Source organism: Hylaeus volcanicus, unplaced genomic scaffold (assembly GCF_026283585.1).
Source record: "Hylaeus volcanicus isolate JK05 unplaced genomic scaffold, UHH_iyHylVolc1.0_haploid 12237, whole genome shotgun sequence".
NCBI lineage: Eukaryota > Metazoa > Arthropoda > Insecta > Hymenoptera > Colletidae > Hylaeus > Hylaeus volcanicus.
Window position 1 is genome coordinate 2,100,863 of NW_026533172.1, and position 25,676 is coordinate 2,126,538.

General features: G+C 32.9%; 6 protein-coding genes and 2 long non-coding RNA genes across 15 annotated transcripts; 2 read left to right on the forward strand and 6 right to left on the reverse strand.

Annotated features, from left to right (window-relative positions):
* Positions 1-80: 80 nt before the first annotated feature.
* Positions 81-6,982, forward strand: LOC128884441 (uncharacterized). Of its 2 annotated transcripts, none has more exons than XM_054137873.1 (18): positions 81-1,257; positions 1,315-2,355; positions 2,410-2,519; positions 2,577-2,660; positions 2,707-2,796; positions 2,983-3,183; positions 3,251-3,392; positions 3,453-3,593; positions 3,654-4,214; positions 4,477-4,626; positions 4,753-4,820; positions 4,867-4,986; positions 5,035-5,404; positions 5,469-5,534; positions 5,596-6,159; positions 6,213-6,362; positions 6,436-6,640; positions 6,696-6,982. In XM_054137873.1, exons 1-18 carry the CDS (start codon positions 318-320, stop codon positions 6,820-6,822), a joined length of 5,130 nt encoding a protein of 1,709 aa, XP_053993848.1. In that variant the 5' UTR covers positions 81-317; the 3' UTR covers positions 6,823-6,982. The 2 variants fall into 2 exon arrangements, with proteins under 2 accessions (XP_053993848.1, XP_053993849.1); XM_054137874.1 differs by having other exon boundaries at positions 2,443-2,519.
* Positions 3,057-3,518, reverse strand: LOC128884443 (uncharacterized). Its single transcript, XR_008459384.1, has 3 exons — positions 3,376-3,518; positions 3,240-3,313; positions 3,057-3,191 (listed from the first exon to the last, which is right to left on the reverse strand). It is a non-coding gene; the product is annotated as an uncharacterized LOC128884443 (long non-coding RNA).
* Positions 6,983-7,160: 178 nt separating the features above from the next.
* LOC128884444 (uncharacterized) lies at positions 7,161-7,563 on the reverse strand. The gene is made up of 3 exons (XR_008459385.1): positions 7,501-7,563; positions 7,359-7,444; positions 7,161-7,305 (listed from the first exon to the last, which is right to left on the reverse strand). It is a non-coding gene; the product is annotated as an uncharacterized LOC128884444 (long non-coding RNA).
* Positions 7,564-7,905: 342 nt separating this feature from the next.
* On the reverse strand, positions 7,906-10,679 carry LOC128884144 (uncharacterized). 2 transcript variants are annotated; one of them, XM_054137240.1, is made up of 7 exons: positions 9,839-10,679; positions 9,704-9,790; positions 9,555-9,577; positions 9,342-9,466; positions 9,122-9,282; positions 8,678-9,061; positions 7,906-8,595 (listed from the first exon to the last, which is right to left on the reverse strand). In XM_054137240.1, the coding sequence occupies exons 1-7, from the start codon at positions 10,509-10,511 to the stop codon at positions 8,291-8,293; spliced, it is 1,758 nt and encodes a 585-aa protein (XP_053993215.1). In that variant the 5' UTR covers positions 10,512-10,679; the 3' UTR covers positions 7,906-8,290. The 2 variants fall into 2 exon arrangements, with proteins under 2 accessions (XP_053993215.1, XP_053993214.1); XM_054137239.1 differs by having other exon boundaries at positions 9,555-9,790.
* A 1,166-nt stretch (positions 10,680-11,845) lies between these two features.
* On the reverse strand, positions 11,846-13,422 carry LOC128884146 (uncharacterized). Its single transcript, XM_054137244.1, has 3 exons — positions 13,014-13,422; positions 12,751-12,960; positions 11,846-12,689 (listed from the first exon to the last, which is right to left on the reverse strand). The coding sequence occupies exons 1-3, from the start codon at positions 13,420-13,422 to the stop codon at positions 12,595-12,597; spliced, it is 714 nt and encodes a 237-aa protein (XP_053993219.1). The 3' UTR covers positions 11,846-12,594.
* Positions 13,423-13,697: 275 nt separating this feature from the next.
* On the forward strand, positions 13,698-16,369 carry LOC128884145 (uncharacterized). Of its 2 annotated transcripts, XM_054137243.1 has the most exons (8): positions 13,698-13,826; positions 14,124-15,411; positions 15,509-15,595; positions 15,643-15,767; positions 15,844-15,974; positions 16,026-16,083; positions 16,133-16,177; positions 16,232-16,369. In XM_054137243.1, exons 2-8 carry the CDS (start codon positions 14,588-14,590, stop codon positions 16,360-16,362), a joined length of 1,401 nt encoding a protein of 466 aa, XP_053993218.1. In that variant the 5' UTR covers positions 13,698-13,826; positions 14,124-14,587; the 3' UTR covers positions 16,363-16,369. The 2 variants fall into 2 exon arrangements, with proteins under 2 accessions (XP_053993218.1, XP_053993217.1); XM_054137242.1 differs by having other exon boundaries at positions 16,133-16,362.
* LOC128884142 (uncharacterized) lies at positions 16,231-20,310 on the reverse strand. Of its 3 annotated transcripts, XM_054137234.1 has the most exons (11): positions 19,877-19,999; positions 19,524-19,815; positions 19,076-19,465; positions 18,866-19,028; positions 18,698-18,817; positions 18,301-18,649; positions 17,893-18,251; positions 17,646-17,840; positions 17,255-17,581; positions 16,617-17,129; positions 16,231-16,570 (listed from the first exon to the last, which is right to left on the reverse strand). In XM_054137234.1, exons 2-11 carry the CDS (start codon positions 19,772-19,774, stop codon positions 16,490-16,492), a joined length of 2,748 nt encoding a protein of 915 aa, XP_053993209.1. In that variant the 5' UTR covers positions 19,775-19,815; positions 19,877-19,999; the 3' UTR covers positions 16,231-16,489. The 3 variants fall into 3 exon arrangements, with proteins under 3 accessions (XP_053993209.1, XP_053993208.1, XP_053993210.1); XM_054137233.1 differs by having other exon boundaries at positions 19,524-20,293; XM_054137235.1 differs by lacking the exon at positions 16,231-16,570 and having other exon boundaries at positions 16,986-17,171; positions 19,524-20,310.
* A 323-nt stretch (positions 20,311-20,633) lies between these two features.
* LOC128884143 (uncharacterized) lies at positions 20,634-25,671 on the reverse strand. 3 transcript variants are annotated; one of them, XM_054137238.1, is made up of 19 exons: positions 24,758-25,671; positions 24,637-24,702; positions 24,405-24,583; positions 24,296-24,359; positions 24,129-24,208; positions 23,920-24,078; positions 23,708-23,791; positions 23,473-23,654; positions 23,119-23,411; positions 22,864-23,060; positions 22,485-22,804; positions 22,374-22,432; positions 22,125-22,325; positions 21,908-22,054; positions 21,589-21,860; positions 21,225-21,527; positions 21,051-21,173; positions 20,908-21,003; positions 20,634-20,855 (listed from the first exon to the last, which is right to left on the reverse strand). In XM_054137238.1, exons 3-19 carry the CDS (start codon positions 24,570-24,572, stop codon positions 20,739-20,741), a joined length of 2,865 nt encoding a protein of 954 aa, XP_053993213.1. In that variant the 5' UTR covers positions 24,573-24,583; positions 24,637-24,702; positions 24,758-25,671; the 3' UTR covers positions 20,634-20,738. The 3 variants fall into 3 exon arrangements, with proteins under 3 accessions (XP_053993213.1, XP_053993212.1, XP_053993211.1); XM_054137237.1 differs by having other exon boundaries at positions 24,405-24,702; XM_054137236.1 differs by having other exon boundaries at positions 24,405-25,671.
* Positions 25,672-25,676: the final 5 nt, after the last annotated feature.

The window sequence follows — 25,676 nt, forward strand, 5'->3', positions numbered from 1 at the left end:
CGTTTAGTATCATGTCTCCTGCTAACATATGCTACATGTGATCAAAAACATTCACTGTTATGAGTTTCATTGCAAAACAAGGGTGTTGATATCGTGATGTTGCTAATAAGAAAGCTAAATTTTCTTTTCTCAATCAATCTATCACTAGTTTTAATTTATTGAAGGTGTTGAATATTGTATCTTTCAAAAGAAAAGTTTTGATTAATCTTTGATTTTTGTATTCTTTTTTATTATTTTTTTTTTTTTTTCCATCTTTTCTTTTTAACATTATCCAGTAAAATCGTTTTGTTAGTAAATAGAAGAAACAAGATTTTTAAATGATTTTAATAAATTTATACATTTCTGTGATAACGACGACGTTTTTCAACAAAAATGCATTGGCTTGCATAGCGAGTAAAATAGTGGATTCTAATTCTACTTTACACACATTAAAACAAGTGTCGGATCCCATTTCACATAATTTTAATAACGCCGTAGAAGATGCCAATTTAGGAAAAAGAGAAGCGTTAGCACCTTCTTGGGACATCCTACCGTCATCATCTGGAAGTGAGCAATCCATTGAATCTGCTAATAAACAAAAACTCAAAACGTTAGGTATTAGTAGACAATTTTTCGAACAATTATCTGGAGTCGAATTCACCAATTGGCCTGACGATATAGATTGCACCAATGTATATGAAATTTTATCAAGTCCTTATATGAAGCAATTTAATGCGGAAAAAATTAAAAAGAATATTTCTATACCATCACGTTGCCTTCCCCGAACAGTTGAGAAACAGACGTTTGACTCTCGTGCCTCCCCTAACATGGACAAAAGTATCAAATGTCAACAACCAAATTTAAATAGCATATCCAAAAATCAAAATTCAATCCATCCCATTGTATTACATAAAAAAAATCCGAGTATGAGAAGAGCGTTAGGATCGTCTAACGTTCGTGTTTCAATTAATTTAAATGTTCAACCATCTGATCAACGTCATTGCCGTTCCCATGTCCTAAGTGACAATCAAAGCCAGACATTTCACCCGTGCCATCAATCGGTTCCTTCAAGTAATAAGCATGATTCGTCACCCAGTGAATACTTTTCTAGAAGTTCTGGTGGCAAGCAAAAAACACGATATCATGATGAGTCGTCTAGTCTTAGCCACCCCGTGGCTTCAAACATCCACATTAATATTGCTTTCCATATTTCCAAGTCACCCCAAAAACGTAACAAGTGTCACGAAAAAGTGACTTCTTGCTCTCATGAAACAACAGGTAAAGTCTTAGTAAGTACAATATCAAGCAATAAACATTCTTTTTGTTCACGTTCAGAAAACGACTCTTGTAATCAAAAGTCAAATGATAAAAGCTTTAGGGGTACTAGCAACCACCTACCTTGTCCATTGCTTCTCAACAATACGACACCAAAGCTCCATTTCACACAAAATAATTCTACCGACGCACAAATCAAGAAGAATGCTTGTGTTTTAGATACTACAAAAAATGTATCGATAAGTTCAAATGGTTTAAGTGATAAACATTCCAGCGAAACACTTCACAAAAAAAATACAATCACGACTGTTCTCTTACAAAACCCGACCCACTCTTCGCAAGCCGTTTTTTCAGAAGAAAAAATAAATGTTGCAATAAATGGGTCATATACAACAAAAACAGATAGTTTGCTTTCAATGAAAAATGAAACGCTTCAAAAACAAAAACAACAATCAAACGAAACGACTGACAACGGCGACAGTTCTTGTCTTCTTACACGAATATTAGAAAAAAATAATTTTAATACGTCAAAAGCTATTACGCGGGTGTTCGAGAAGTCGAGTCATGACGTTTCACTTGATAATCACACAGTTATGTTGAAACAACAAGAATCTTCACATTGGAATAGTACTTTATCGGGAAATTTTACATTACCGTGTCATGATCAAGATGGGGAACATAGATGTGATAAAAATATGACTCAACCAACGGCATTCAGTTTCAACACACAAGATATTAGAAGAATTCAGAACATCTCCCTAAAGGGTTGTCATCCGTCAGATATGTATTCTTCTGCCTATGGAGCGTGTAAACATGAACACGTCAGAGATCACGACATTAACGACACTTCTACGACAGAGCGTGCTACTCATAGTTTCAGCAATACTAAGTCAATTATTATAAGCAAAAGTGAAGACAATTTCACAAGCCATGTTATTTCCGAAGAAACACAATTGAGCAACACACTCTCAAAAAAAAAAAGTAGTGAAGTAAACATGTCAAATGAAACTCAGAGTTACGTAAACCACACTGATTCAACCATGCGGACAGAGAGCGACTCAATGAATACAAGTTCTTCTCAAGTTGGAGATGTAGTATCCAGTAAGTTATTGTTGTTCTCCAATTGAATTTATTTTGATGTTGTCAAAACAAAAGTTGATCGCAACAATGCAATCACTGATGTTTCAGAAACAAACAATGAAACATTTACTACACAAGACGAAAATTCGGTAGATCAAGGTTTGACTCAACATACAACTATTCAGGTAACAATTATTTCAGAATTGTACACTGGGAATGATTCCATTTCTATGCGTTAACAGAACGCTAAAGACGAAATTTCACAAATGGGATTATCGAATGAAGTGCACCAAAACCGCCAAAATGTTTCAGTTTTTTTTTCAAAGGTATACTGAAATAGTTTGTTCAAACCATTATTTTTGCTTTTAATAGAAAAAAGAAACTACCACTTCAACTACCAATCTTACAAACATTGCTATTAATAGTAGTGAAAAGCGTTACAAGTCGACGAGTTTCATAAATGTAGGTTGAATAAGAAAAAAAAAAAAGCCAACTGAATAAAACATTTTAGTCCTCTGCTTATTTCAGTAGTTGACACAAAACGTTTGACTGCATATGAATCAAACTTTTTTTTGAAATATTAGTAAACGGGACTATGCGAAATTCTTTGAAATATGAAATTAATTGTTTTTATTTTATTTTTTTCAGACAACATACCAAGCAGAACTCGAGAGCCTAGCTAGAAACCGTAGCACAGTCAACAGCACTGAGAAAAATGAAACTATCCGTCCGGAAGTCACGCCGATAAGCAATGGGTTTTCGAACAGAGATGTTAAGAACTCGACACTGCAACTCAATGCTTCTGAATTATTTTCGTGGACGCATGACTTTAACCCATTTATTACATCAGTAAAACACTGCTTAAAAGTTTTGTTTGTAAAAATAGAGACGAAGTATTTCTTTACGTATGCATCAGGGAACAGATTTCCTTTCAATTCGACAAGACGACAAAGAAAACCAGGTTATCTCGAGTAATGATCTAAAAGATATCAAAAATATCAATAATTCAATAACAAGCGTATCCTTTATTCCTCAACCTACATCAGTAGTTAGTAAAAGTGAGTGAAAGCTTATGATAACTAAAAATCAGTGTTTATTTTGGTTTTATACAAATTCAGCGGAGTTTTTAAATAACAGTCAAGCATATTACGAAACAAACGACATCAATTTAAACAAGTACATTTCAAATTGCATTGAGAGAATGTCCCTGGAAAAATGTCTTCATAAATTGCGTCTTCAGTGTAGTAGGAAGTCATCAGGTAAATGGTTTTGAAAACTGTCAAGAAATTTTTTTACAAGACTTGGTTTTGTTCAAACAGAAGCGAAACTAGAAAAGACAACATCAGTAGCGTTGGAGGAAAAAGAAACTAAAAGGGAACCGTTAAGGAACACCGAAATACAACCGAAAAGAAATAAAGTTGAGTATTACACGACACAACCAATGGAAAAATATAAGTTTCACTCCCCCCTTGGTATACCAATCACACCACAAGATAACCGAACAAATGTTGTCACTAATAGATCAACGGCACAACTGTTTCCAGAATTTTTAAATACTAGCACGAATCTTACGCAAAAAAAAATTAACATTTTTATAACGTACCCGCTATGGGACAAGGCCGATAATAAGTCCCTACCACCTGAGACGGCAGAAACATTGTTTACGTTTGCGAATTCGCGCGAAACTGACGTGGCAATAAATAAAGTGGAAACCAATATTGTCGCCAGTAATGCACCATTAGGAAAACTGGTCAATTTGAAAGAAAGTACAGCAACCTACCAGCCAGTGAATCATTGTAACTTCCCTACTGAGCTATCCTCCATTAGTTCACCGTGTCAATCATCCCGTGAATCAGACACACGTGCCTCTTCGAGTAAAGGTAAACAAGTACTGACACGGTGTAATAGCAATACGGCTTAACATAAGCTACCCTATTGTCTAGTCACTTTGATGAAAATGACTCCTTACTGATGTTTGTAAAGAAAAAAAAAATTAAAATAGTTGTTGTTAATGTTGATACATAGAATCATATTCTACTATAAGAAAGAGGGTTAGGATATTACACTGTTTGATTTTTTGTAATGAACAATTGCTTGTTCGATCAGTTTTATGGTTTTTACGTAATTTTCCTTTGAATTCAGATTCTGCCGACACTTGGGATAAGACAAGGTTTTTAAAGTTGAACAATAACGCTACAGATTCGTCGAATCGTGAAAGTCAATCAAGCTTGTCAAACAGCGAATTGAGAAAAGACGAAAGCCAAAAAAACACTTCCAGTTGTAAAAGAGAAGGTAACAACTTCATTATAATATCCTAAAGTTCCTTATAAAGTCTTTTTGTTTTGAAACAATGAAAAAAGATATTGAAGATCAATTTAAGTAAAAAACAAATTTGCTCATTTTAATTTTTAATTTTAGAATATCATGTTCAAACAGAAGCAAATTTGTCTAATTGTAATGGTCAAGTAGAAAGGAATACCACAGAGGTGCGTTTAAAGGTTTTTTTACGTAATATAAAAAACTTAATCACAGATATATAAGGGTGAGGAGAAAAGAGACAAAAAACATTTAGACAATAGTTCAACTAATGGGGCCCAAAGTTTTGTTGAAGGAAAAAATATATCGACATGGAATGAACACAGTAGCATTCAAGTAAGATAAGAATTGATGAGTTGACCGATTCAGAAGTCGAATATGTAGAAACACATGCATAACACTTCTTTTACGAAAAATGCTACCACCCAAACGTTTTTCCAATCTTCTGATATACAAAAAGAGTCTGAGTTGAAACAAAAGCAAAGTAACGTAGCGAAAACATCGGTTGTATCCCTTGAAACCGAAGAAACTGTAACGAATCAGCGGGATAAAACGTCCGAAAAATTGTTACACACTGTAGCTGAAACATCCGTTACGAACACAGAAAGCAGCTTAAACATTTCGAAAGATTTCTCCCAAAAGTGGCAGAATGAAGTCTCTGGTTCTCATAAAGCACTTGAACACTCTAGAAGCGAGTCTAGTGGTTTCAATCCACAAAACTGCGCTACTGATTTCAATACATCTGAATGCATAGGTTTGTGAATAACATGTTCTTGTCTTTAATTTTTCTTTCTAATGATTTGTCATCTACCGATTAGAATTCCATCAATTACATTTCAACAAGACAACTGTTCTTCATAATGAGTTACCAATGACCAGCTTAGGTACTGCGAAAATTAAATTTATCTCGGCAATTAGTATTGTAGTATTCCGTTAACTTTATAGGTGAGGGGAAAGAAAAGCATAATTCCCGTTGGATTAACACGAATACAAATTGTTCGTTCGAGTCTAAACCTATGAAATATTATTCATATGATGGAGAACAGTGCGATTTTGGGGAGGAAGACACGGTTGTTGAGTTTGAAGAAGATACCAAACACGCATTGGTTCGGTTTTCTAAAGATGAATTAAAACAATCGAGTATACAGCTAGAATCACTGGATGATACAATCGATGACGATATTGTGTTTATACCATGCGTCACAATCCGATCTAGAAAAACCAGTAATGTAATAAGTCATGCGTCAGCTTCTCCTATCAATGCGAGTACTCTCAAAAATTCTTCCTCACTAATTAATGCGTTAAAAGCGTTAAATCTACTGTCTCTCCGTAATAGTACTTTAGATCGTTATGATGGTGCAGTATCAGTTTCAAACAATTCGGAAACAAATGCAATACCACCGCATATAGCTGAGAAGCTTTACAAACTAAAACAAATTATGAATTCTGAAATGCTTCAAGTACAAATTAACAAACAAAACAGCAATAAATCAAGTGGTGTTAGTGATGGTATGTCTGTCAGAGTAGTTGATCTTATAAACACTGTATTTTGGGCTTTTTAGTTTTGCATCAAAATAATCAAACCACGCGTCGACAACAAACGGTTCGTATAGTGGCAAAAAATGATGGGACGTTTTCCCAATTGAGAATAGAAGAATTAAAAAAAAAAAATATGACAATTGACGATACTTATAGAAAAACAACTGAAGAAGGTGAAGTACAACACCTTTGATTGTTACTGACATAGCCGTAAAATAGATCCATCTTTTGCAATTGTGTATGTAGAGAGTGTAGGTCAAACCCACGCAACAATTTCAGCTGAAGCGAATAAATCTTTAAATGAAACACTGCTGACAACTGAGGAATCGGATAAAACAAGTGAAACACTTTCTGTTCTACAAAAAAAACCAGTCCAGTTAATTCTTGCGGGAATCGCTATAACGGCAGGCTTTTTGCTCATATTCTTTTTAGTTAACTTTTCATTGGCAAAGTATGTTCAAACAAACAAATTCTTAATTTTTACACAAAAAATTTATTGCGTTTAGAACCGCCGATATAGAGGATAACAAGTTTTTAACTTCATGTATACCCTTAAACGAGGATGATAAAAGCTTACCGTTTTCGGCCTGCCGAGAAACATTTGTTGATGTTGAAAACACATCATTTTTATAATGTACTTCACTATGGTGCTAAAACAGCGCTGTACTGAAGTAAAATATGTGTTTTTAAATATTCACGTTATTTTTCGTTTTTGTAAAATGACACTACTCTTATTTTTTAAACGATCCTTAAAGGTTTCCTTTGTTAAAACATTTATTCTATTGAACTTTCATTTAAAATAACTTCCAAGCATTTGCACGTAGTTTCATCTAACCAAGGGACTTTATTCAGAGTGTTCGGGGAAGCGAAATCGGTGCAGAGTAATAAAAGTATATTTTTCCCGTTGAAAAAACATATCACAAAATAACTCTTTTTTGAGTTTAGCGAGACAACGTTTCAACGAAATATAGGTAAAACAACCTACATTTCTCCGATGCTCAAGAACATCTGGTCATGAAATTCTCAAGATTATAACGTTGAACTCATTATTTAATCGTTTCACTTCTTTCTTTGTGAATTTCTGCCTTTTTTTCAATTCTCTCAAATAATTGGTGCCTATTTTATCTTTAATGAAGCATTGGTAAAAACAAAACAACTTAATTACAAACCAGCCATGAAGAGTATTCTCATCGTTAAAAACTTGTAGGGTAATCGATATATCGATCGCTAGACATTCAGTTTCAACAATGTATAGCTGCTTTCAAGAGACAACAATAATTTATTAATATGACATTTAATACAACTACGCACTTGATAAATAATGAAAAATATTTTAACGTTACTATATATTAACTTTTATTTATGTAGTAAAATCGGTCATGTCAGACTCTTACTGATTTTCAATAGCCTAGTGGCCTATTTTTGTTGGGCTTGTTAACAACTTTTTAGAAGACACATGTTAACATTACTTCCGTTTTAATAATTAAGAAAAGAACACTTTTTTTCCTTATAATGAACCAGACGTTAGATATCCCACTTTAAAAAAAAAAACTATTGTGATTTACAAATCAAATACTTTTTTTAAAAAAATACTTTTATCTTAAACATAACCGGTCGAAAACCAGTGTAAGTATTACTCTAACAAAAAATCTCTCTAGGTTTGATTTTAGTTATAAACAACAATTAAAAAATTGTCAGTCTTACAAAAGAATTAATAATTTGAAGTATATTTTGAAAATTTAACTAAACAGCAAACATTACGGAACTATGGATTCCAGAACATAAACAAAACTATTCAAAAAGTTAAAATGACGTAATTAACTTCACATTTAAAGTCTTTAATACCAAAAGACTATTTAATGTGGAAAAAGATCTCGATAACATTTGAATGTATATTGGAAAAAAGTAGCATTTCATAGTATTGGTATCTTGAATAAGATATTTCAAAATTACCTACCCTAATAAGGCTAATTAATGGAAAATTTTTTAAGTTTCCCTTTGTGTAGCTACATTAATAATTAAACGAGAATGTATTGACAATTTTACCGCATTAGAAGTGACCGAAAAACCACAAAAAAAAATTTCGTTGTTTCCAGTTTTTCTACCAATCCCCACTATATGCGGAAATCCCAGTGTAACGACTACCCGTAGTTAAATAATCCTTCCCGTTAATGGCACTTTGCTTATTTTTCTGACTATCGAGTTTAGGACAATCTGTAATACGATGACCAAGACCTCCGCAAAACGCGCAACCCTTGATCCCGCCGATTTCAGTAGAATGAAATTTGTGAAAATCTAAACTTTCTAAGAAAGGAGGTATTTTTTGGCCAGCTTCTGTTAGTAAAGCCTTTAGATCTAATAGTATAGTTTCTTCTTGGTTTTTATTTATGAACGTCGTTGCCACACCTAAATAATAATTAACAGTGCATCAATACATGTATTATACAATGGATAACAGAATTTTAAAAAATTTCTGTGATAAATTTACCAGTTTTTCCGCAACGACCTGTACGACCTATTCTATGTACATAATTCTCTATTTCTTTTGGCATATCGTAGTTAATAACATGTTGAATAGCGGGAAAATCAAGACCTTTTGAAGCTACATCAGTACCTATAAGAACATCCTTAGTACCATTGCTAAAAAAAGTTATGGCTTCACGCCTCTCTTCTTGAGAAAGTCCACCATGTATAGCTACAGCTTCTACACCCTTAATAAGTAAATATTCGTAAACATCGTCAACGCTTTTTTTGTTTTCACAAAAAACCACAACAGGGGGTGCAGTTTTTTGTAAGCACTCCAGCAGATATGGGAGTTTCTCTGTTTGTTTAACATACTCAACTTCCTGGACTACATCAAGATTCGCAGCACCTAGAAATAGCACGCGAAAAAAACGTGTGTGACAGTGCAAAAATATAAACAAAAGTTTACCAGCTCTGCCAACATTTACAATAATAGGTTCTACTAAAGCTGATCGAGCAAATTGTTGTATTTTTCTGGGCATCGTGGCACTGAAAAGTAATGTTTGACGTTGATGTTGAAAATTACTTAAAATATTTCGAATGTCATCTTCGAATCCTAAATCAATTAATCTAGATCATTAACAAATAAATGAATTGATAAGACTGACTCCAAATGTGTTTATAGCTACCTATCAGCTTCATCAAGAATAAGAAACATACATTGTACTAAAGACATCCTTCTTTTGGATAGCATATCATTCAGTCTTCCCGGAGTAGCAACTACCATATGAACACCTTTGCGTACACTTTGACTCTGAAAAGCGATTTGACGGGAAATGAGAAACGATTTTGATAAAGTAGATAGAGAAATAAAATTAAAAAAAAATGCTAACTGTAAATACCTGTTCAGTAACACTAGTGCCTCCTATCATACAAACAGTATAAAGTTTAGAATACCCGTTCTCAGTGAGTGCTTTTGTGAAATACTCAATTGTGGCACACGTCTGTGATGCTAGCTCACGAGACGGACATATAATTAAACCATACGGACCTTCTGCAGGAAGTAAAGGACAACGCATCTCCGCTTCCATGGCGAACATTATCATTGGCAACACAAATACTATGGTTTTCCCACTCCCTAATAGTTTGAGTATACCTCAAAAATTTTTTTAAGAGGTAAACGTACCTGTAAATGCAATTCCAATAAGGTCTCTTCCTAAAAAAGCAGCAGGAAGCCCTTGCATTTGAATTTGACTTGGTTGTTCAATTCCTTTTTTTTTCAAAGCCTTTAAAATGCATTTTGGAAGACGCATCTCTGAAAAGTGACGGATTGGAGGGGGAATATCTTTGCCGTTCACATCAATAAAAAAATGTTCTCGAAAAGCTTTAGCTTCTTTATCAGTCATATTGCGGTATTTTTGGGGAAGACGCCAAGAGGTTTTGATTGGCTCGGTATAAACAATACCTTTAGCCCTTTCCTTAACGCTCATTAAAGGCGCATTAACACTTCTTTGAAGTTGCTCAAGTAACCTCTGCTCTTCTACAATAACAGTTTTGATTTCATCTTCTTTCGTGCCAGTCTTGTTTTTTTCAGCATCAGCACGCAAACGCTGAGATGTCGCAAGAAGCGTCGGACAATTACTTCTTAAAGAAACTGATATATTAACGGGTTCCGATATTGGTTGTTTTGTTGTTTGATCCGACGGTTGCGCAGAATCAGTACTTGCTTCAATTGATTTAGAAGGAACAGCCTGCTTTTTCTTGATTATTCCTTGCAACTGATCAAAATACCTTTTTTTACGAATTTTTCGACTAATGTACTCGTCCTCATTGTTTTCTTGACTATAGTCTACCTCCATTTTTTTTTTCGCAAGTGAATAAAAGTACTCAAAACTTTATTTTATTTTAAATGTAGACGGCACCTGATGTTACTGTCACTCCCCTACCATTTTAAAAAAATCCTATATAAAAAAAATGATAAATTATTTTGTTTGCTCATAAATTTTTGAATATTTATGCTAGAGTAGCTTTGGCGCTGGGTTTACATAGATTTTTTTTGTTATCGTTTTTTATTAATTAAAATTTCGTTATAAAAAACCCTAATGTTTGTTATTTTTTTTATACTACAAACGTGTAGTTTATTTTGAATTTCGAACAATTTTACATCAATTTCTTTTCATTAGATTCAAATTTCTGGTGCACATAAAAATTATAAACCGAAACGTTCATGCTTGCAGCTTTACATTTGTATTGTACCCATAGTTTGATGACTTATACAAACCGTTACAGCATGAGGCATCCTTTCGGAGCTCATAATTCGGCTTCACAGACTATCTCTTAAGGGGAACACTAAAGTGAAACGGAGAATTTCGTCGTTGCCTAAGCGACTCATCAGTAGGATTCGGTCTCAGCCTATTGCTGGGCTAATTCCAGGCAGTGGGTAGGGCCCACTCCAAAGAATGGTTCCCACCCTTTAAGCCTCGAGTGAGAGACTCTATCTTTTTAAGGTCTCCGATGGTCGATCCATTCACTTTTAAAGTCTTGAATGAAAAACTCCATCCATTTAAGGTCTCCGATAGTCGACCCATGATATCTGTAAACCTTAAGACTGATTGCGTCGGTAATCATTCCATTTAAAAGTAGAAGTTTTCGTTTATTTATAGTGGAAAAATTTCTGCGAATGATTGATGAAAAAATCAAATGTCGAACGAAAAATGTTTTGTATACAATTGATACTAGTCCATTTTTATTTCTAAAAAATAATATATAAGGGGCGAGTGTGATAATATTATTGTCAAAAAAGCTTCACCAGTGTCGATTTCAATTACATTAACAATTATAAACGAATTGTGGTTTAAAATACTCACCTCATAGGTTTTATACAAAAAAGCACTGCACTGTCTTGAAAATGTGTTTAAAAGATGACTACTTTCAGTCAGATATTTGAACGTTCATACAATCTCTCTTTATGGTACAGGTTACATTTTATAGTATTCGCATAGATTTTATTTGATAAAATAGAAAAGAACATTTTTGTAGATGAACGGTTTAAATTCACATAAACATTGGGTAATGCCGTTCATTTAAAAAAACCCTAAAATTATATTTTGTTAATCTTTAGATTCTTAGGAATAGTAAAGGATTTATGAATGGAAATGAAACGTTTATAAAAGTTCCTTTTCAGAAAATGTACTTGTGTTATTTTCTGCTGCATGAATCAAAATAGTTCACGATTTGAAACAGGGTTTGGAATAAAAAAAGTGAATCATCAAAAACGACCACAATTTTTTGTAATGCGTTTTAGTAAATTATCAAATACACGGAAACTGTTATTACATGACGTATCTTTTCGTAGCCCAAAGGTTGGTTTTACAAACAATCGCTAAAGGATGTACAGAACGAAACTGAGTACTTTTTTGTTGCCTAAGCAATGCACCAGTATTACATGGTTTTAGACTACAGTTAACTTAAAGTACGCGTTTGACTAGAAACCCTTTTAAATGAAAATCCCGTCCTTAAAATTATGGGTGAGACCTTCATCCGTTTAATTTGTCCAGTGGTCGACACGGTCTTTATGGTCTATAGTCTAATAAAAAGGGGATGGCTCAGGCTCATGTCTTCAATGTAAGAGTAGATCCATTCAAAGTTTCTGATGCAAATTACACCGAAACTTTTAAAATAAACTTTCTTAAACCGTCTATTGAAATAAAGCGAAATTGAAACGATTATTACAATTTTTTTTAAATAAATAAAAAAATTGATTGCTAAAATGATAAGATATAAATGTATATGGAATATTTTGCTTTATTTTTTTAATAAAGAAAAATTTTTAAGTTCAAAAGTCGTAAAAAAGTTTTAATAGTTTAAATGAAACTGATATTTTAACGAATCGCAGAAGAAACAAAACATGATTTGAATATATGCCGAACCACAAACCCAATTTTATTTTGCGGGTAAGTCAAAAATTTTTGCATTGTGGTATGTTTTTCCAATTTGAATGTAGAACAAAAAAAAATTATCGTGAGCCGAAAATTTTCCTACCCACACGTACTTCGTCAGTACCATATTGTAAAGCAACATGCATGTCGCTACTCATACCCATAGATATCTCAAAACAAGCAGCATTCTTAAAGGAATCCCAGTGTAACAAAGCTGTTTGACGTAAGTCTAACACCTTTTGAAAACATTCACTTATAGTTTTTTCGGTACCGTTAGTGGGAGCTATAACGAAAAAACCTTTGAATATTAAATTTTTACACGAATAAATGACATATTCAGTAAGATGTTTGACATCATCGACCATTATACCTACATGACATATCGTATGCACGACAGGAAGGTTTTTCATATAAAGCTGTTACCCCGCTTTGACATTTCATCAAAAACTTTTACTTGGATCATAATTTCTACTGTCCTGTTGGTCTTTTCACAAATATTTTGAATTCTGCAAACTAACTCTATAGAATCAAGCGTCGAAATACGTTGAAGGTTTTTTAATTTCAACAATGCTTTACATTTATTTTTTTGCAATGAACCGACAAAAGTCCATTGTATATCCGAAGGTAACTGAGGAGCTTTTCGTAAAAGCTCTTGGACATAATTTTCTCCAAAACATTTTTCGCCTAGCGAGTAAATGAATTGAATTTTTTCTATTGATTGCTGTTTTGATATGACAAGTAAGCGGACAGTACTTTTGGTTTTAAATTGGTTGATTGTCTCGTGAACCAGACGTAAATTCTCTGAATAAAGTGCAAATGTCATTTCAACCATTTAGATGATAATAAAAGAAAGATTGACTCGATGATTTTTTCACATTTTTTCATACATGACATAAAAGCATTTGCGGCTTGTTAAATATTTTTCTGCCACAGCTTTTTTTTGTATTTCTGGGATTTCAGGTCAGAAATATTTTTCGTTATACTCTATCGCGAAACAACATTTTACATTTCACTGTAGTCCTAAACAGTGTTTTATAATTTTTCCATTCAAAAATCAGTGAGCCAAGAAGAAAAAATTAATAGATTTCCCGACGAAAATGGACATTGGTCAAAAAATTATAATATAAATGAACCATGCTAATTTAAGATATATTGGTATGCTAGTCATCTTGCTTAGCAGTGTATAAAAAAGCAAGTCGATTATTTAAAAGAAGTAAAGGTATTTTTACTCTTTTTGTAAGTGGTATTTAAATAGTCAAATGTGAAAGCGCACGTCATTTAACTTTACAACACAAGAAAAAGAGCTTAACATGTTTCACTTAAGCTCAACTATGTTATGTTTTGTTTCTGATTTCTCTTAATAGTGTTACATCGTTAAAAATTTTTATGCTTGTATTGAAAACAATAAACCGTAACATTTTTGTATCAATCGACCATATTTTTTTATGCTAGCGTTAAAGTTCAACATTAAAGTCTGCACTGTTCTTAATGTTACGTTATGCCGTGTTTTAAAAAAAAAATGTTTTTACTTAGGAAAAGAAAGGAAAGGGTTCGAAAAATGACAAAACTAGACCAACATGAGAAAGATAAACTCAGTGGTTGTGACGATTAGTGAACCAAAACAGTGTTGTTTATGTTGAAAGGACACGTGTACCCAGAATGTTGGTAGGTGGGGAAAGGACATGGCAACAAGTAAAAGAGTAGAGTCAATGTAGTTTGGTCTTTAAGGCTGACCAATGCAAAATAGGTCATCTATAGAAAGTAGTCACTGAGTAAAAGGTTGTCGTGATACACTAAATCAAGAGTGTAATCAGGCTTTTTAGTTTTTAAAAATTTTAGATTCTCGGACGTCTATTTTTTTTTGCAAAACAAACGTGGTGCAATGACATAAAAGAAGAAAAACTGTGAGCGGGTCTGTTGCGTTTGCAATCAGACCCGTTCTATGTATGTGTGAATAAATCAGAGTGTTGCATAACTCGAATTAATTTCTTTGTGTTATGTGTTTTCCGTTACCACGAAATATTTTAATTCTGGATGTGGATGGATTATTTTGGGATACAAATGCTTTGATGATTGCCTTAGCGTCGTCCGTTTTTCATCTGAAGTTGAATGGAACAGATATCTGCCAAAATTTAAGCCTTATGTCATTAGAGAAAATTTCCAATGTTTTTATTGAACTACAAAGAGAGGGAAAATTTGATTTAGATATGAGCAAAAAATTGTCTCAAAAGGCTCTTGAGTACGGCCATTTATGTCGACCTTATTTTGGTGCTATAACTGCTTATAAATGTTTTAAGGATGTGTTTCAAAATGACATTCTTTTTGCTACTTGTAAACCAGAAATAACACAACCGCTCATCAAACAATTAGTGAACACATATGAAACAATGTCATGTAATGTTGAGTGTCTAGAGCTGTGTAACGAGACGACATTAGGAGTGGCCAATTCTCCACTCTATTTTTTCACTACCAAGATGGATAGTTTTTGTGCATTGCGACAAAAAAATCAGAATAAAAATGCTAGTTTTGCATTGGACGCCTTAAGTTTATTTTTTGTTACCAAGCAACTGAGTTTTGTCCATTTGTGCCTCGATTATTTACCGGTAAAATCACAGGTGCCACTATCGAAAATTGTGTTAGGAACTAAAAAAACGTTTACCGAAAATACAGCTTTAGTCTACTCATATCAGGATTTTTTAAAAATCAAGGATCCAATCAAGATTCAAACATGTTTATGTCAAAGTATAGAAGACTTAAATATGGAGAGCTTTCTTGCGGAATATTTGGGACATCCTTATAATAAGATCTTACCATTATACCAGTGCGTACATTTGATAGTTTCAATCCACTGACAGCTTGTTGAAATTGAATGAAGAAATTATTTATAGTGGACACACTTTTATGGATATGTGACTTAGGTATAGGACAAAAGTATGTCCTATGGAGCTTGAGAGAAGTCCACGGTGTGCTGAAGCACACTTTTGGTCGATGACTCACCTACTTGAGTAATGGTGACTATGCTGACCACTTTTGTATTATGGTTTCCTCCAAGGCATTCTTTACTTTTTGATGGAATCGTTATCAAAGGATTTGGAAGGGGAGGAAAACAATTAGGTATACCTACAGCCAATTTAAGTGTTAATCAATCCGTTGATGGTGAATCGTTGCCTTTCCCGGGTACTGTTTGAAAAAGAAACACATTGTACCCTTACGCCTTTTGCAAACACACATGTTGATTGTTGTGACGAGCTAGGAGTGTACTTTGGGTTTTCCGCTCTTTTTGACAATGGACATTTCAAAGCACCCAAGACGTCCATGTTGATCTACGATACGATCTTGTCAGCTGGTTATAACCCTTATTATAATAATGATCGACTTGTTGTTGTATGTTTGTAGAAAAACCAAATTTTTGTTTCTTAAATTTTTTTTTTTTAGGAACCCCACCTATTTCATACATTTAAAAATGATTTTCACAGTGTTCGATTACGACTCGGTAAATGCTTTGTGTAATGTTTTGTTTCATATATGAACATGTCGAATAGTTGTCATTGGCATTGTTCGCCCAGAGTCAACCTTTTCATGTTTTGGTAAAAATAAGAGAAACAAAACGACTCAAAACGACTCAAAACGTTTCATTCCAGAACACTTAGTACAAGCCATACAATTAGACTGCAAAGTAGTTCGCCAAACACTTATAAGGCTGCATAAAACGAAGGCGTCTCTTCTTCTTTATAATAAAAAACGATTACATCAGCAGCTCCACTGTGACTAGAAATCTATTAAGTTAGTCAGTTGATTTAAAAAAAAACGCGCCAAAGCGTGTGACTTTATGTGAATGATTACAATGTGTATGACGATTATTTATTTTTTCACAACTTTAGTGGGTTCAACTGAAGTGGTCATGTCATGTTGCGGAAAACCTTTGACACTAAGAATTCGCGAACACTATTGAAATCATCTTGAATACAATTCCAACAATGCTAAAAGAAATAAGTTTGTTTCATTTTGTACGAACAATGACCTTACCTCTAAATTACAAGAAGTCACGAGAAAAGTAGCTCCTAATAGGCTTTCGTACACGTCTGCAATGCGTTTCATTTGTTGAAGCGTTGGAAGAGACGCTATATCGATATAATTGTGAATGGTTTGGGATGGTTTTGTTTTGGCGTCAGGGTTGGCTAAAGTAATATAATATTTTTGTAAATAAAACGCGATCATTGGATCGTCTTGCAGTGGAATAGTGATGAGTTGAGTAACAAAGTTTTCCATCATATCAAAAGAATCATCCAAAAGACATAAAAGTATACCACTGGCTGGTATAACAGATATGTTGACTTGCTCATTATGTGTAACAAGTTTTCGTAAAAAACGAATGGCTAGAAAAATATTACTTTGGAGTAAACTTTTGCAGTTTGAAAGCATTCCTTCGTCATATAAAGGAAATTCTTTATACAAATAATCTGTGATCAGTAAGGATAACACTCCATCTCCAAGGTACTCTAATTGTTCGTACGAATGCGTTAAATCCATATGAGATGCCTATTCTCAATAAAGAAAAATGTTATGCATTGAAACATGAGCCTATTTGGAATCATTGATTTGGTAGCAACAACCAATAGCGCCCAATATAATGTGTAAAGTCAATCGGAACCAATTTTGCTTACTATGCTTCTATGAGTGCGCGCAATTGTAACGATTCCACTAAATTTATTCAAAGGTTCTTGTGCATATTGCTGATTCCAAAGATGAGTAAGCTGTTTATTTGTTACAGGTGGTGCATGCGTTGGAAAGTTAAAGGAAAATTCCTTTATAAAAGAGTCGTCAATAATCTTCTTGTAGGATATATAAAAGTGATACGTGTGAGATATTGTCTTGATGAATTTTGAATTCATTTTTTCATTAAGAAATTCGGGAAAATTATTTTGGTCTTTTTCTAAAAAAAGGTTAGAAGGACAATTTTTTACTTGCGTGCAGACGGATGAAATTTTTTTCTATTAAAAAAATACAAGAATACATGTTTTTTGTATGAGAAAAACAAAACAAGTTTTCTTTTACATTCAAATTGAAATTTAAGATGGTATACCACAGTGCTCCAAATGAAAATGGCACAATGGCGTTATCTTCTTGAAGAGTTAAAATGTCAAGAAGTATAACGGATGCTTTCAACCCATCATTAAATTTGCCTATAGATCCCGCTAATAAACAATTAAATTCAAGTTCTTCATAAAAGCTTTCTGAAACACACGAAAACTAAAAAAACACGTTTGATAAATAAGGCGTCATGATCATTTGATAGAATTACAGGTAATATCGACACTGTTTCTTTCTCGACACAAATAGATGAAAGGTAAATGGCAGCAATTAAAGCTTCAACAGCATCCGCTTGCATTTTATTAGAAAGTACTTGTCTTCGCATCATTGTTATGGTAGTAGGTCCGGTGAAAAATGCATTCCTGGACATAAAAACCGACGCTGCTATATAGGAATGTAAGTTCATGTTTTCGCTACAATGCTTTAAGAATTTATTGGCTTGAATAAAATGAGCTCTATCTGTTAGTTCTCCCTCATCCAACGATACACCAAGAAAGAAAAAAAATATTGTTGTGATACACTTTAGAACTGAATCTCCTAGAAATTCGATTCGCTGTGAATGAGGGTCCTCTATCAACAAACAAATGAACACACTGTTGTATCTTGTTTGTTTTCTTACTGTGACAGTATTTCATCCAAGTGTTTTCTGTATAATCATTACGAGTGAAATTTTCTTCGCTATCCCTTTCATTCAATGTCAAGGCATTGTCCATGTCAGATCGACCCCACGGTGTTTTATAATCAACTTCTTCGTTCAAAACACGACTTGAGGGTGCTGTCATAGCAAGTGACACTAAACGCTCATTAAGAATGATTGGTTTAATGTTCAACTTTTTCTGTAAGTGGAATTGTAAATACTTTTGAATGATGAGTGCCAGGACATTCATTTGGGTTTCTAGTTTTTTAGTTAACTCATACTGCTTTGACCACAAATCCAGTTTATACATTACACAACTCATCCATGTTAACTGATCACCACAGTGATGAGATAAGTTATGAGTACTTGACCCTCTTACTTGTTGAAACATTGGAGTGGTCAACGGTAATAGACTGGTCAAACGTGAATCATAATAACTATCAAGCTTGCTTTTCTTTGTGCGAGATAGTGTTTTGTTGATAAAAATGTTATGTGAACCCTTCAAAAAGCAGCACATTTTAATTGTTTTTTAGTCAAAGCAACGTACTTGTTGAAGTCGTAAGCCAACCAGAATCGGAATTTTGGCTGCTTTAGCTTCATCCATGTTTTTTAATAAGCTTCTGTCTAATTGATACATTTTCGTTAAAGAGACTTCTGAATTATTAGGGTAAAAGTTGTCTGGAAAGTAGTTTAACGTGATTCCTTGCAATCTAAAAGTCGTCATATGGATAAGACAAAAAAAAAACTATTGCCTTACTGAGCAAAACGATGTTGACACGACGGATCATGTGTTAAACGAATGACCGGAGATTCTAATTGACGCCTTTCAAAAAGAGTGACGACATCCGAAATATGGTCGTATAATGGTCTATTATTGTCTAGGTTCAAATCAATGACATATTTTTTGTCAATGTCTCTATCATTATGGTCAATTGAATCTTTTTGTTTCAGTTTCTTTTTCGTCAAGAAAAGGTGCGCGGTTTGAACACTGATTTGATTCAAAAGGACATTTATGCCGCATTGCGTGTTCTGAAAAGGTGTTACAACACCTGGGATCCTTTTTATAAAACTTTGAAACGCTTGATTGGAAGATAACCAATACTGATAAAACGTTGGGTTGGTGGTATTTTTAGAGAGAAAGGAATGTCTAGTGTTATAAAGGGTAGGTCAGTGTATAACATTGTGACATTGAAAAAAAAACTTACTTAGAGGATGGAAAAGAAAGAAAAATTATTTTCAAGTAAGTAGCAATATAATTGAAATCAAGCCTTTTGCCATCGGACATTAAAGGCGCAAAAAGAATAAAAGGTGAGTCCCATAAAGCGTGTTTGATTCGACTCGTTAGAATCTCTGGAAGACTTTTTTCGTAATGACGTAAATCGCTGGTTTTGGGATAACACCCTTTTATAGCTAAAGTGTGTAATAAAGATTGGCAAAAACGTATTAAAGCCAGCATTCCCAATGAACTAAAATAATAGTCTGCTGTATGTATTCCATCTGAAACACACGGTTCAACTTCAATACGAATTTTTTCTGCAAATTGACCATAGCAACCAACTATATCTATCCTTTTAGGTAATTTAAAAGGCAATAGTAGAGCAAGAGGCATTAACACACGTCGACAATGACCAGAAAGTTTTGTTACAATGGGAGTATAAACATCAAGTAAAGCTTTTTCATGCAAATCCATCACGGAATTGTCAGTTTGTTTTTCAGTATCTGTACATAAAATGGTTTCAATGATATTTTCAAAATACGAGTCACTACAAGACACGTCATTTTGTGAATTTGTTTCGACTCTATAAAAAGGTCTCCAATATCCCATCAAACCGCCACTTGAAAGGATGACAGAATGAGATGATTCCACACAGCAAAAAATACGATGAACATAAAGATGGAGTCCATTAGGTTGATCCACTGGCAAAAGCCACGCTGCACTTGTGGCATCTTCACAAGTTTTAATAAAGTGGTCACATAAAGAATTACATAATTGTTTTTCTTTTAATAAGGATACAATAGGTGTAAGCGAATTGATGCCAATACTGATTTTTTGAAAAATATATTGAAAAAATGAATAAGGATTTATGTTATCTTGTAGGGTTTTCGCATTGAGTACAAACACTTCAAAATGATCAGGACATAGTAGTGCGCATGGTTCACGCCATAAAATATTTGTATTCGTTAAAGCTACAGGTAGTGCCTTTTTCTTTTTCTTTTCAACTAAGAGAGAGAGAGAGAGAAAAAAAAAAAAGAAAGAGGGAAAGAGTCGACCCCAAAAATATTTTTTTAAAAAACAATTTTATTAAATCACAACTTACACAATGTCGTCAAATTTCTTGTGTCTGAATGAAGGAAAAAATAACTGTTTATAATATTATTCTAAGAAACAAAAAACCAATGAACAGAACGCTTTTGAGTCTCTAGAGAAAAGCAACGTTTTTCACCTCATAAAGTAATTTAATAAAAGTTAATAAAGTTGTCGAATTGTGATCCTTTAAATACATCTCTAAACAGTCTAACATTTCAGTTAACATTTGCTAAACATTATAAGAAAAAATAAAAAATTATTAAAACGCTGTAGTTAATAACCTGGTACGTTTTCGTTTCTTCTGTGTATTCTAAAAGCATTTTTTTAAAAGGAGGAAACATTGAATTATCAAAGTTTTTTGTTTTTTGACTTCGTATCTAACCACACAACTCTACAATGTTCAACTCGCAGTGATCCAACTTACATGATCATATAATATAACAAGACTCATATGACAGATTTTATCATCTTCTAATCTTATATAACGTATCATTATTTCGTTCGCTTCGCGAAAAGCACAATTTTCTGAAATGCATGCTTTTGTTGTCTACAACAAACACAAAATTAAAAATAAAAAAAGCTAAAAAAAAAAACCAACAGGTTCATATAGAACAGTATGAAGAGGCTTGAATAAAAGAAGACATTTCTTAGGATCATGTTGATGAGAATTAAAAGCTTTTAATAAAAGACATTCAATATCATACAGCCGGTGCATTAAAATGAATTCATTTTTCGTGACACTATCTGGACAAATCGTTTTAAAGCAGCTTTTGATATTTGATTTTTCACGAATACGCCCGCGACATTGAATGTAATCTAAAATGGATCGCATCGGATTTAGAGAAATGGCCGAGTTACAACAGGAAACATCAAAGCCTTCAAGTAAAACGTTTGTTGAAAACTAAAAGCATGCAAAAGAACTTTTCAACCGTTTTTAAAAAAAAAAATTTTATTTCTTGTACCAAAATATTCAAGTAATTTAACTTTGGCAAAACAGGAAGACTAAACCTATTGGTTATTTCTGAATAGTTTAGGACGGACTCATAGCGTAACAAGTTGGAATGAGTGAGATTCGTGTGAGAAAGAGAGATCACATAATTGGTTCGAGAAATGCCCCGTAATTGACAGTACTGATGCATTAGCCATGCTTCCACTCGTGTTTTTGTAAAAACGATGCACTTCATATTAGATAAATAATATGGAAATTCAACAACCGACTCCAAGGTGTTTTCTTCTGGAAATCACAGAAATCAATTGATTGAAAAAAAAAAAAAAAACTACCTGGAGCCATGTGATTTTTCTCGGAATGACTATCACTTAATTCTAAAGAGGAACTATCACTCACTACATGCGATTGAAATGGTTTATATATAAGGTCTTGAGATTCTTGGTTATCTTCAGAGTCCAGATTTTTTTTTGAATCGTGGACTTGTTTTAAATACAATTATATAACAAAAAAAATATCACACAGATATGATAACATCTGATAAATACCTACCAATTTTTTTACTATAGCTTGTTAAAATTGTACATTTTCTAGAATCATTGTCTTCCTCTGAATCTTTCTTTAGCATTGATTGGGAAACATTTTTTTTTTTATTAGTGGAACGCTGAAAAGCATTTTTTTCTTGTTTTGAAAGATAATAATCAAGTTGGCTAAGAGGCTTCCGATTCTCACACGTCGCCACACGAGAAGTTTCTAATATTTTGATTAAATGATTTGTGAATACATTCAAGTACTCCTTACTGCTAGTCTTTTCAAGTTCACGAATACAAACGTTATGATTTTCAATAGAATTTGATCCACTAAACAGTTTTTCTAATGTATTATTTAATATATCTACACTTGACAACGTACGATATATTGGATAAGACAGAAAGCGAGTTTAAATCATTTTCTGAGTGAAACGGATGACATGGTTTTTCTGATTTCCAAAAACTGTTACAATGATTTTTATACTCTTCTGGTTGAAATCTATCCAGTAGAGTTCGGATGACTTTCTCTAGTTCAATCACCTTAGGACTGACGAGGTGAGTCAAATATAATTCCATTAATGATTTTCCACCAAAAGTGCGAATCATAAACGGAATGTGAGTTTTTCTTTTAAAAAAACTGTATAACAAGATAAATAAATCCATTAAATTTTTTTGAAATTTAATTCTTTTCTTTTCGAAAATCTAACAATAAAAAAAAAACATTCTGAAGCATACTCAAAAAAAAACCATGTTCACCGTACAAAGTAATTGTTGATCCACTGACGTCCACTGGTGGCTGTCGGTGTTGTTTCAAGGAATTCTATAACGGATAACAATTGAGACACGTTACATAAAAAGCTTCCAGAAGAAGACTGGGATTTTGTAGTCTTTGTTCTACAAGATTTAACAAGTGCATCGAGAAGAACGATAACCCCCCATAAACCGTGTTCTTTAAGAACTACAATACATAAAAGAAAAGATGATGAAAACAAGTTTACTAAAAATTTTTTCGATACTTATATCACATTGATTTCTAAATTTTATCCAGGTTTCCATAATGGATTTTTGTATTGACAATTTTTCAGTATTCCATCTCATTCGTAATTGAGTTACTTTGTATAACAATGTTTTGTTACGTTTAATTCTTTTCATAAATTTTGCCGACCAGCATTTGGAATGGTTCTCTGACGTTTCTGATAAGGGTTGGCACCATCGTAACTGTCTTATTTCATGTATGAACGCCTTATAACTGTCGCGTGTTAAAAAACCTTCAGAAACATTTAGTTCAGCTGCATTCATAGTGACGATTCTAAACATTCGAAACGTTAGTCTTCATATGACACTAAAATTGGCGTTTTTTTTCAACCTACAAAGTAAATGGATCCCATAAAAGTGTATCGATGGTATACTTCCAGTTTAAGTGTGAAAATGTGTCAGAGTAAAAACAATCGTCTCCCGCTGAAAGAGCTGTGTAGAGTCGAAAGTGTAATTTGGAATCGTAAATGGCTTCTATAAAATGCATATCATCATGTATGCTTTTTAAAATAGTATTCTAATAAAAAATGAAAAAAAAAACCATTTCGACATTATGTAGACATTATTTACAGGATTCATTTTCGCGTATGGTACAATATTAAACGGTGTTGCGGTTAGACCTAAAATACGTGTTGAGGGTTTTTGACCGCCATTCTAAAAATACAATAATATTATTTAAGTATCAAGAAAATTTAATAAAAAAAATTAAATTATTATTAAACTTTAAAAAAAAAATTTAATTTTTACTTTAACAAGCGATATTTTTAATAAAAAAAACGTACAGGATAATGATGATGATAAAATATCGACATTATCTCATTATAAACACTTTTTCCAAAAACGTGATGACATTCATCAAAAATAATAACGGCTATATTTTCCATTGAAAAATATCCATGACATAAATTACTTAAAAAAATTTCAGGCGTGAAAACAAAAACCTTTAAATAACACATGACGCGTATTATTTTGTCACTCAGTCATTACATACTTTGGGCACTATAAGTGTTGACGAGGACAAGGTGCTGTCAAAAGATGACGATGATGAAGAAGAGTCCTGTTCCTCACACTCTTTGAATATGTTACAAAAGAAAACATAAAAAGAAAAACTTTGTTTTTTTTGAAAGCGCAAATAAAAAAAAAAAAATATTCATTCACCTGTTAATTTATCTTGAAAAACACAATCGAGGTTTTTTTTTTTATTTATAGAGTTTAAAATAAACTAAAGAACATTTCAATGTTTTTTTATAAACAAATGAATGTTTACCTTCCATGTTGAAATTTGTTTCAAATTAACACATTGTTCAGTAATATTTTCATTATAAGATATTAACTCGGATTTGCTTCCAGTAACTAATTGAACACACACATTGGTATCTTCAAAAAGTTCATAAGCATCAACCACTAATGCTTTGGATTGCTGTGATGCTAACATTCCAGTTGGTGCTAAATAGACAATAAGTTGATCTTGATGATTTGGATGCGTCAAGTAGTGATACATGAGTAAACTAGATATTAAGGTTTTACCGCTTCCCGTTGGTAAAGCAACTATTGTATTAGCGTTCCTTGCAATTTCATACAATTCCAATTGATAATCTCTTGGAACGCGGTCACACTTACGGGATATCTTTGGAACCAGTGTGTAATCGTTCATTGTTTATTTTGTATTTCGTTAACAGAAAATTCTCAATGACGATATGTTAAATTAATTTTATTACATCACTATTTAATGATGATTTGCTATAATGTTTTTTGAACGGATCTGGTGTTCACATAAAATCCTTAGCCTGATGTGTGTTGCATGCAGCATCTTTCCATTTTCGATTTCTTCATTATTTGCTAATGGTTTTGTTATGTGAAAAACAAGTTCATCAGGGTTACAATGCGTTTCACTAACACCCGATTATTTTATTGGTATTTATTTAACGTATAGTTGTTTTTATTTAAAAAAAAATATAGATAAATACGATGAAAACTGAGCGTTGAAACGAGGACATGGAGGAATCCTCAAAGTCATCAGTTTTTTAACATTGTTTTATCCTAGTGTAGGATTAAAAAACGTTTCATTTCTTACCAACTAATCTTTTTTCTTTAATGCTGTACAAGGTAACACCTTACAGTGAAAGAAGTTCACTACTGTATTGATTTTGTTGAGTCCTATTCAATACTCGAGTCCTTTTGACTCTTAAACTTAGTAGTATTGAATTAAAATAATAACTCGATTTTAAATAGAATTCACGTTGATCTTGTAAATTTTTTCATTTAAAACCATCATACTTTTTGAACACTGTAAAAAACCTTTACAATTTATGAAAATTTTTTTTCTCTCCAGTATTCCAAATAGATATAACAACAAAGTTGTGTCTTTTTGAGAGTGGCGCACACAACATGGTTACCTTAATAACGTCCCTGCATTCTACGCTATTTTAAATATCATAATTTTTTCTTCGAAGATAATGCATGCAATAAGTAAGGATGGGGAATACAAATAATGTAATTCTGAAGAAAATGTAACGTTTTAAAAATGCAAAGATTTTGA

What these genes read in the sequence shown, in the direction of transcription:
- LOC128884441 (XM_054137873.1), top strand. Translation starts at nt 318, where the DNA reads ATGATTTTAATAAATTTATACATTTCTGTGATAACGACGACGTTTTTC. An exon ending in AGTTGGAGATGTAGTATCCA is followed by an intron (nt 2,356 to 2,409) that starts GTAAGTTATTGT and finishes TCAAAACAAAAG; the next exon opens with TTGATCGCAACAATGCAATC. An exon ending in GTGTAGTAGGAAGTCATCAG is followed by an intron (nt 3,594 to 3,653) that starts GTAAATGGTTTT and finishes TTGTTCAAACAG; the next exon opens with AAGCGAAACTAGAAAAGACA.
- LOC128884144 (XM_054137239.1), bottom strand. Translation starts at nt 10,511, where the DNA reads ATGGAGGTAGACTATAGTCAAGAAAACAATGAGGACGAGTACATTAGT. An exon ending in TATTGGAATTGCATTTACAG is followed by an intron (nt 9,791 to 9,838) that starts GTACGTTTACCT and finishes TCAAACTATTAG; the next exon opens with GGAGTGGGAAAACCATAGTA. An exon ending in GCACTAGTGTTACTGAACAG is followed by an intron (nt 9,467 to 9,554) that starts GTATTTACAGTT and finishes ATCGCTTTTCAG; the next exon opens with AGTCAAAGTGTACGCAAAGG.
- LOC128884146 (XM_054137244.1), bottom strand. Translation starts at nt 13,422, where the DNA reads ATGGTTGAAATGACATTTGCACTTTATTCAGAGAATTTACGTCTGGTT. An exon ending in TGATGAAATGTCAAAGCGGG is followed by an intron (nt 12,961 to 13,013) that starts GTAACAGCTTTA and finishes TATGTCATGTAG; the next exon opens with GTATAATGGTCGATGATGTC. An exon ending in TTGTTTTGAGATATCTATGG is followed by an intron (nt 12,690 to 12,750) that starts GTATGAGTAGCG and finishes ACGTGTGGGTAG; the next exon opens with GAAAATTTTCGGCTCACGAT.
- LOC128884145 (XM_054137242.1), top strand. Translation starts at nt 14,588, where the DNA reads ATGTGTTTTCCGTTACCACGAAATATTTTAATTCTGGATGTGGATGGA. An exon ending in TCGATGACTCACCTACTTGA is followed by an intron (nt 15,596 to 15,642) that starts GTAATGGTGACT and finishes GTTTCCTCCAAG; the next exon opens with GCATTCTTTACTTTTTGATG. An exon ending in CAGTGTTCGATTACGACTCG is followed by an intron (nt 16,084 to 16,132) that starts GTAAATGCTTTG and finishes CATGTCGAATAG; the next exon opens with TTGTCATTGGCATTGTTCGC.
- LOC128884142 (XM_054137233.1), bottom strand. Translation starts at nt 20,143, where the DNA reads ATGGGATATTGGAGACCTTTTTATAGAGTCGAAACAAATTCACAAAAT. An exon ending in CTTTCTTTTCCATCCTCTAA is followed by an intron (nt 19,466 to 19,523) that starts GTAAGTTTTTTT and finishes TTATAACACTAG; the next exon opens with ACATTCCTTTCTCTCTAAAA. An exon ending in TTGGATGAAATACTGTCACA is followed by an intron (nt 18,252 to 18,300) that starts GTAAGAAAACAA and finishes GTTTGTTGATAG; the next exon opens with AGGACCCTCATTCACAGCGA.
- LOC128884143 (XM_054137236.1), bottom strand. Translation starts at nt 24,791, where the DNA reads ATGAACGATTACACACTGGTTCCAAAGATATCCCGTAAGTGTGACCGC. An exon ending in CATACGCGAAAATGAATCCT is followed by an intron (nt 23,655 to 23,707) that starts GTAAATAATGTC and finishes ATTTTTTATTAG; the next exon opens with AATACTATTTTAAAAAGCAT. An exon ending in AAGAAACGAAAACGTACCAG is followed by an intron (nt 20,856 to 20,907) that starts GTTATTAACTAC and finishes TATAATGTTTAG; the next exon opens with CAAATGTTAACTGAAATGTT.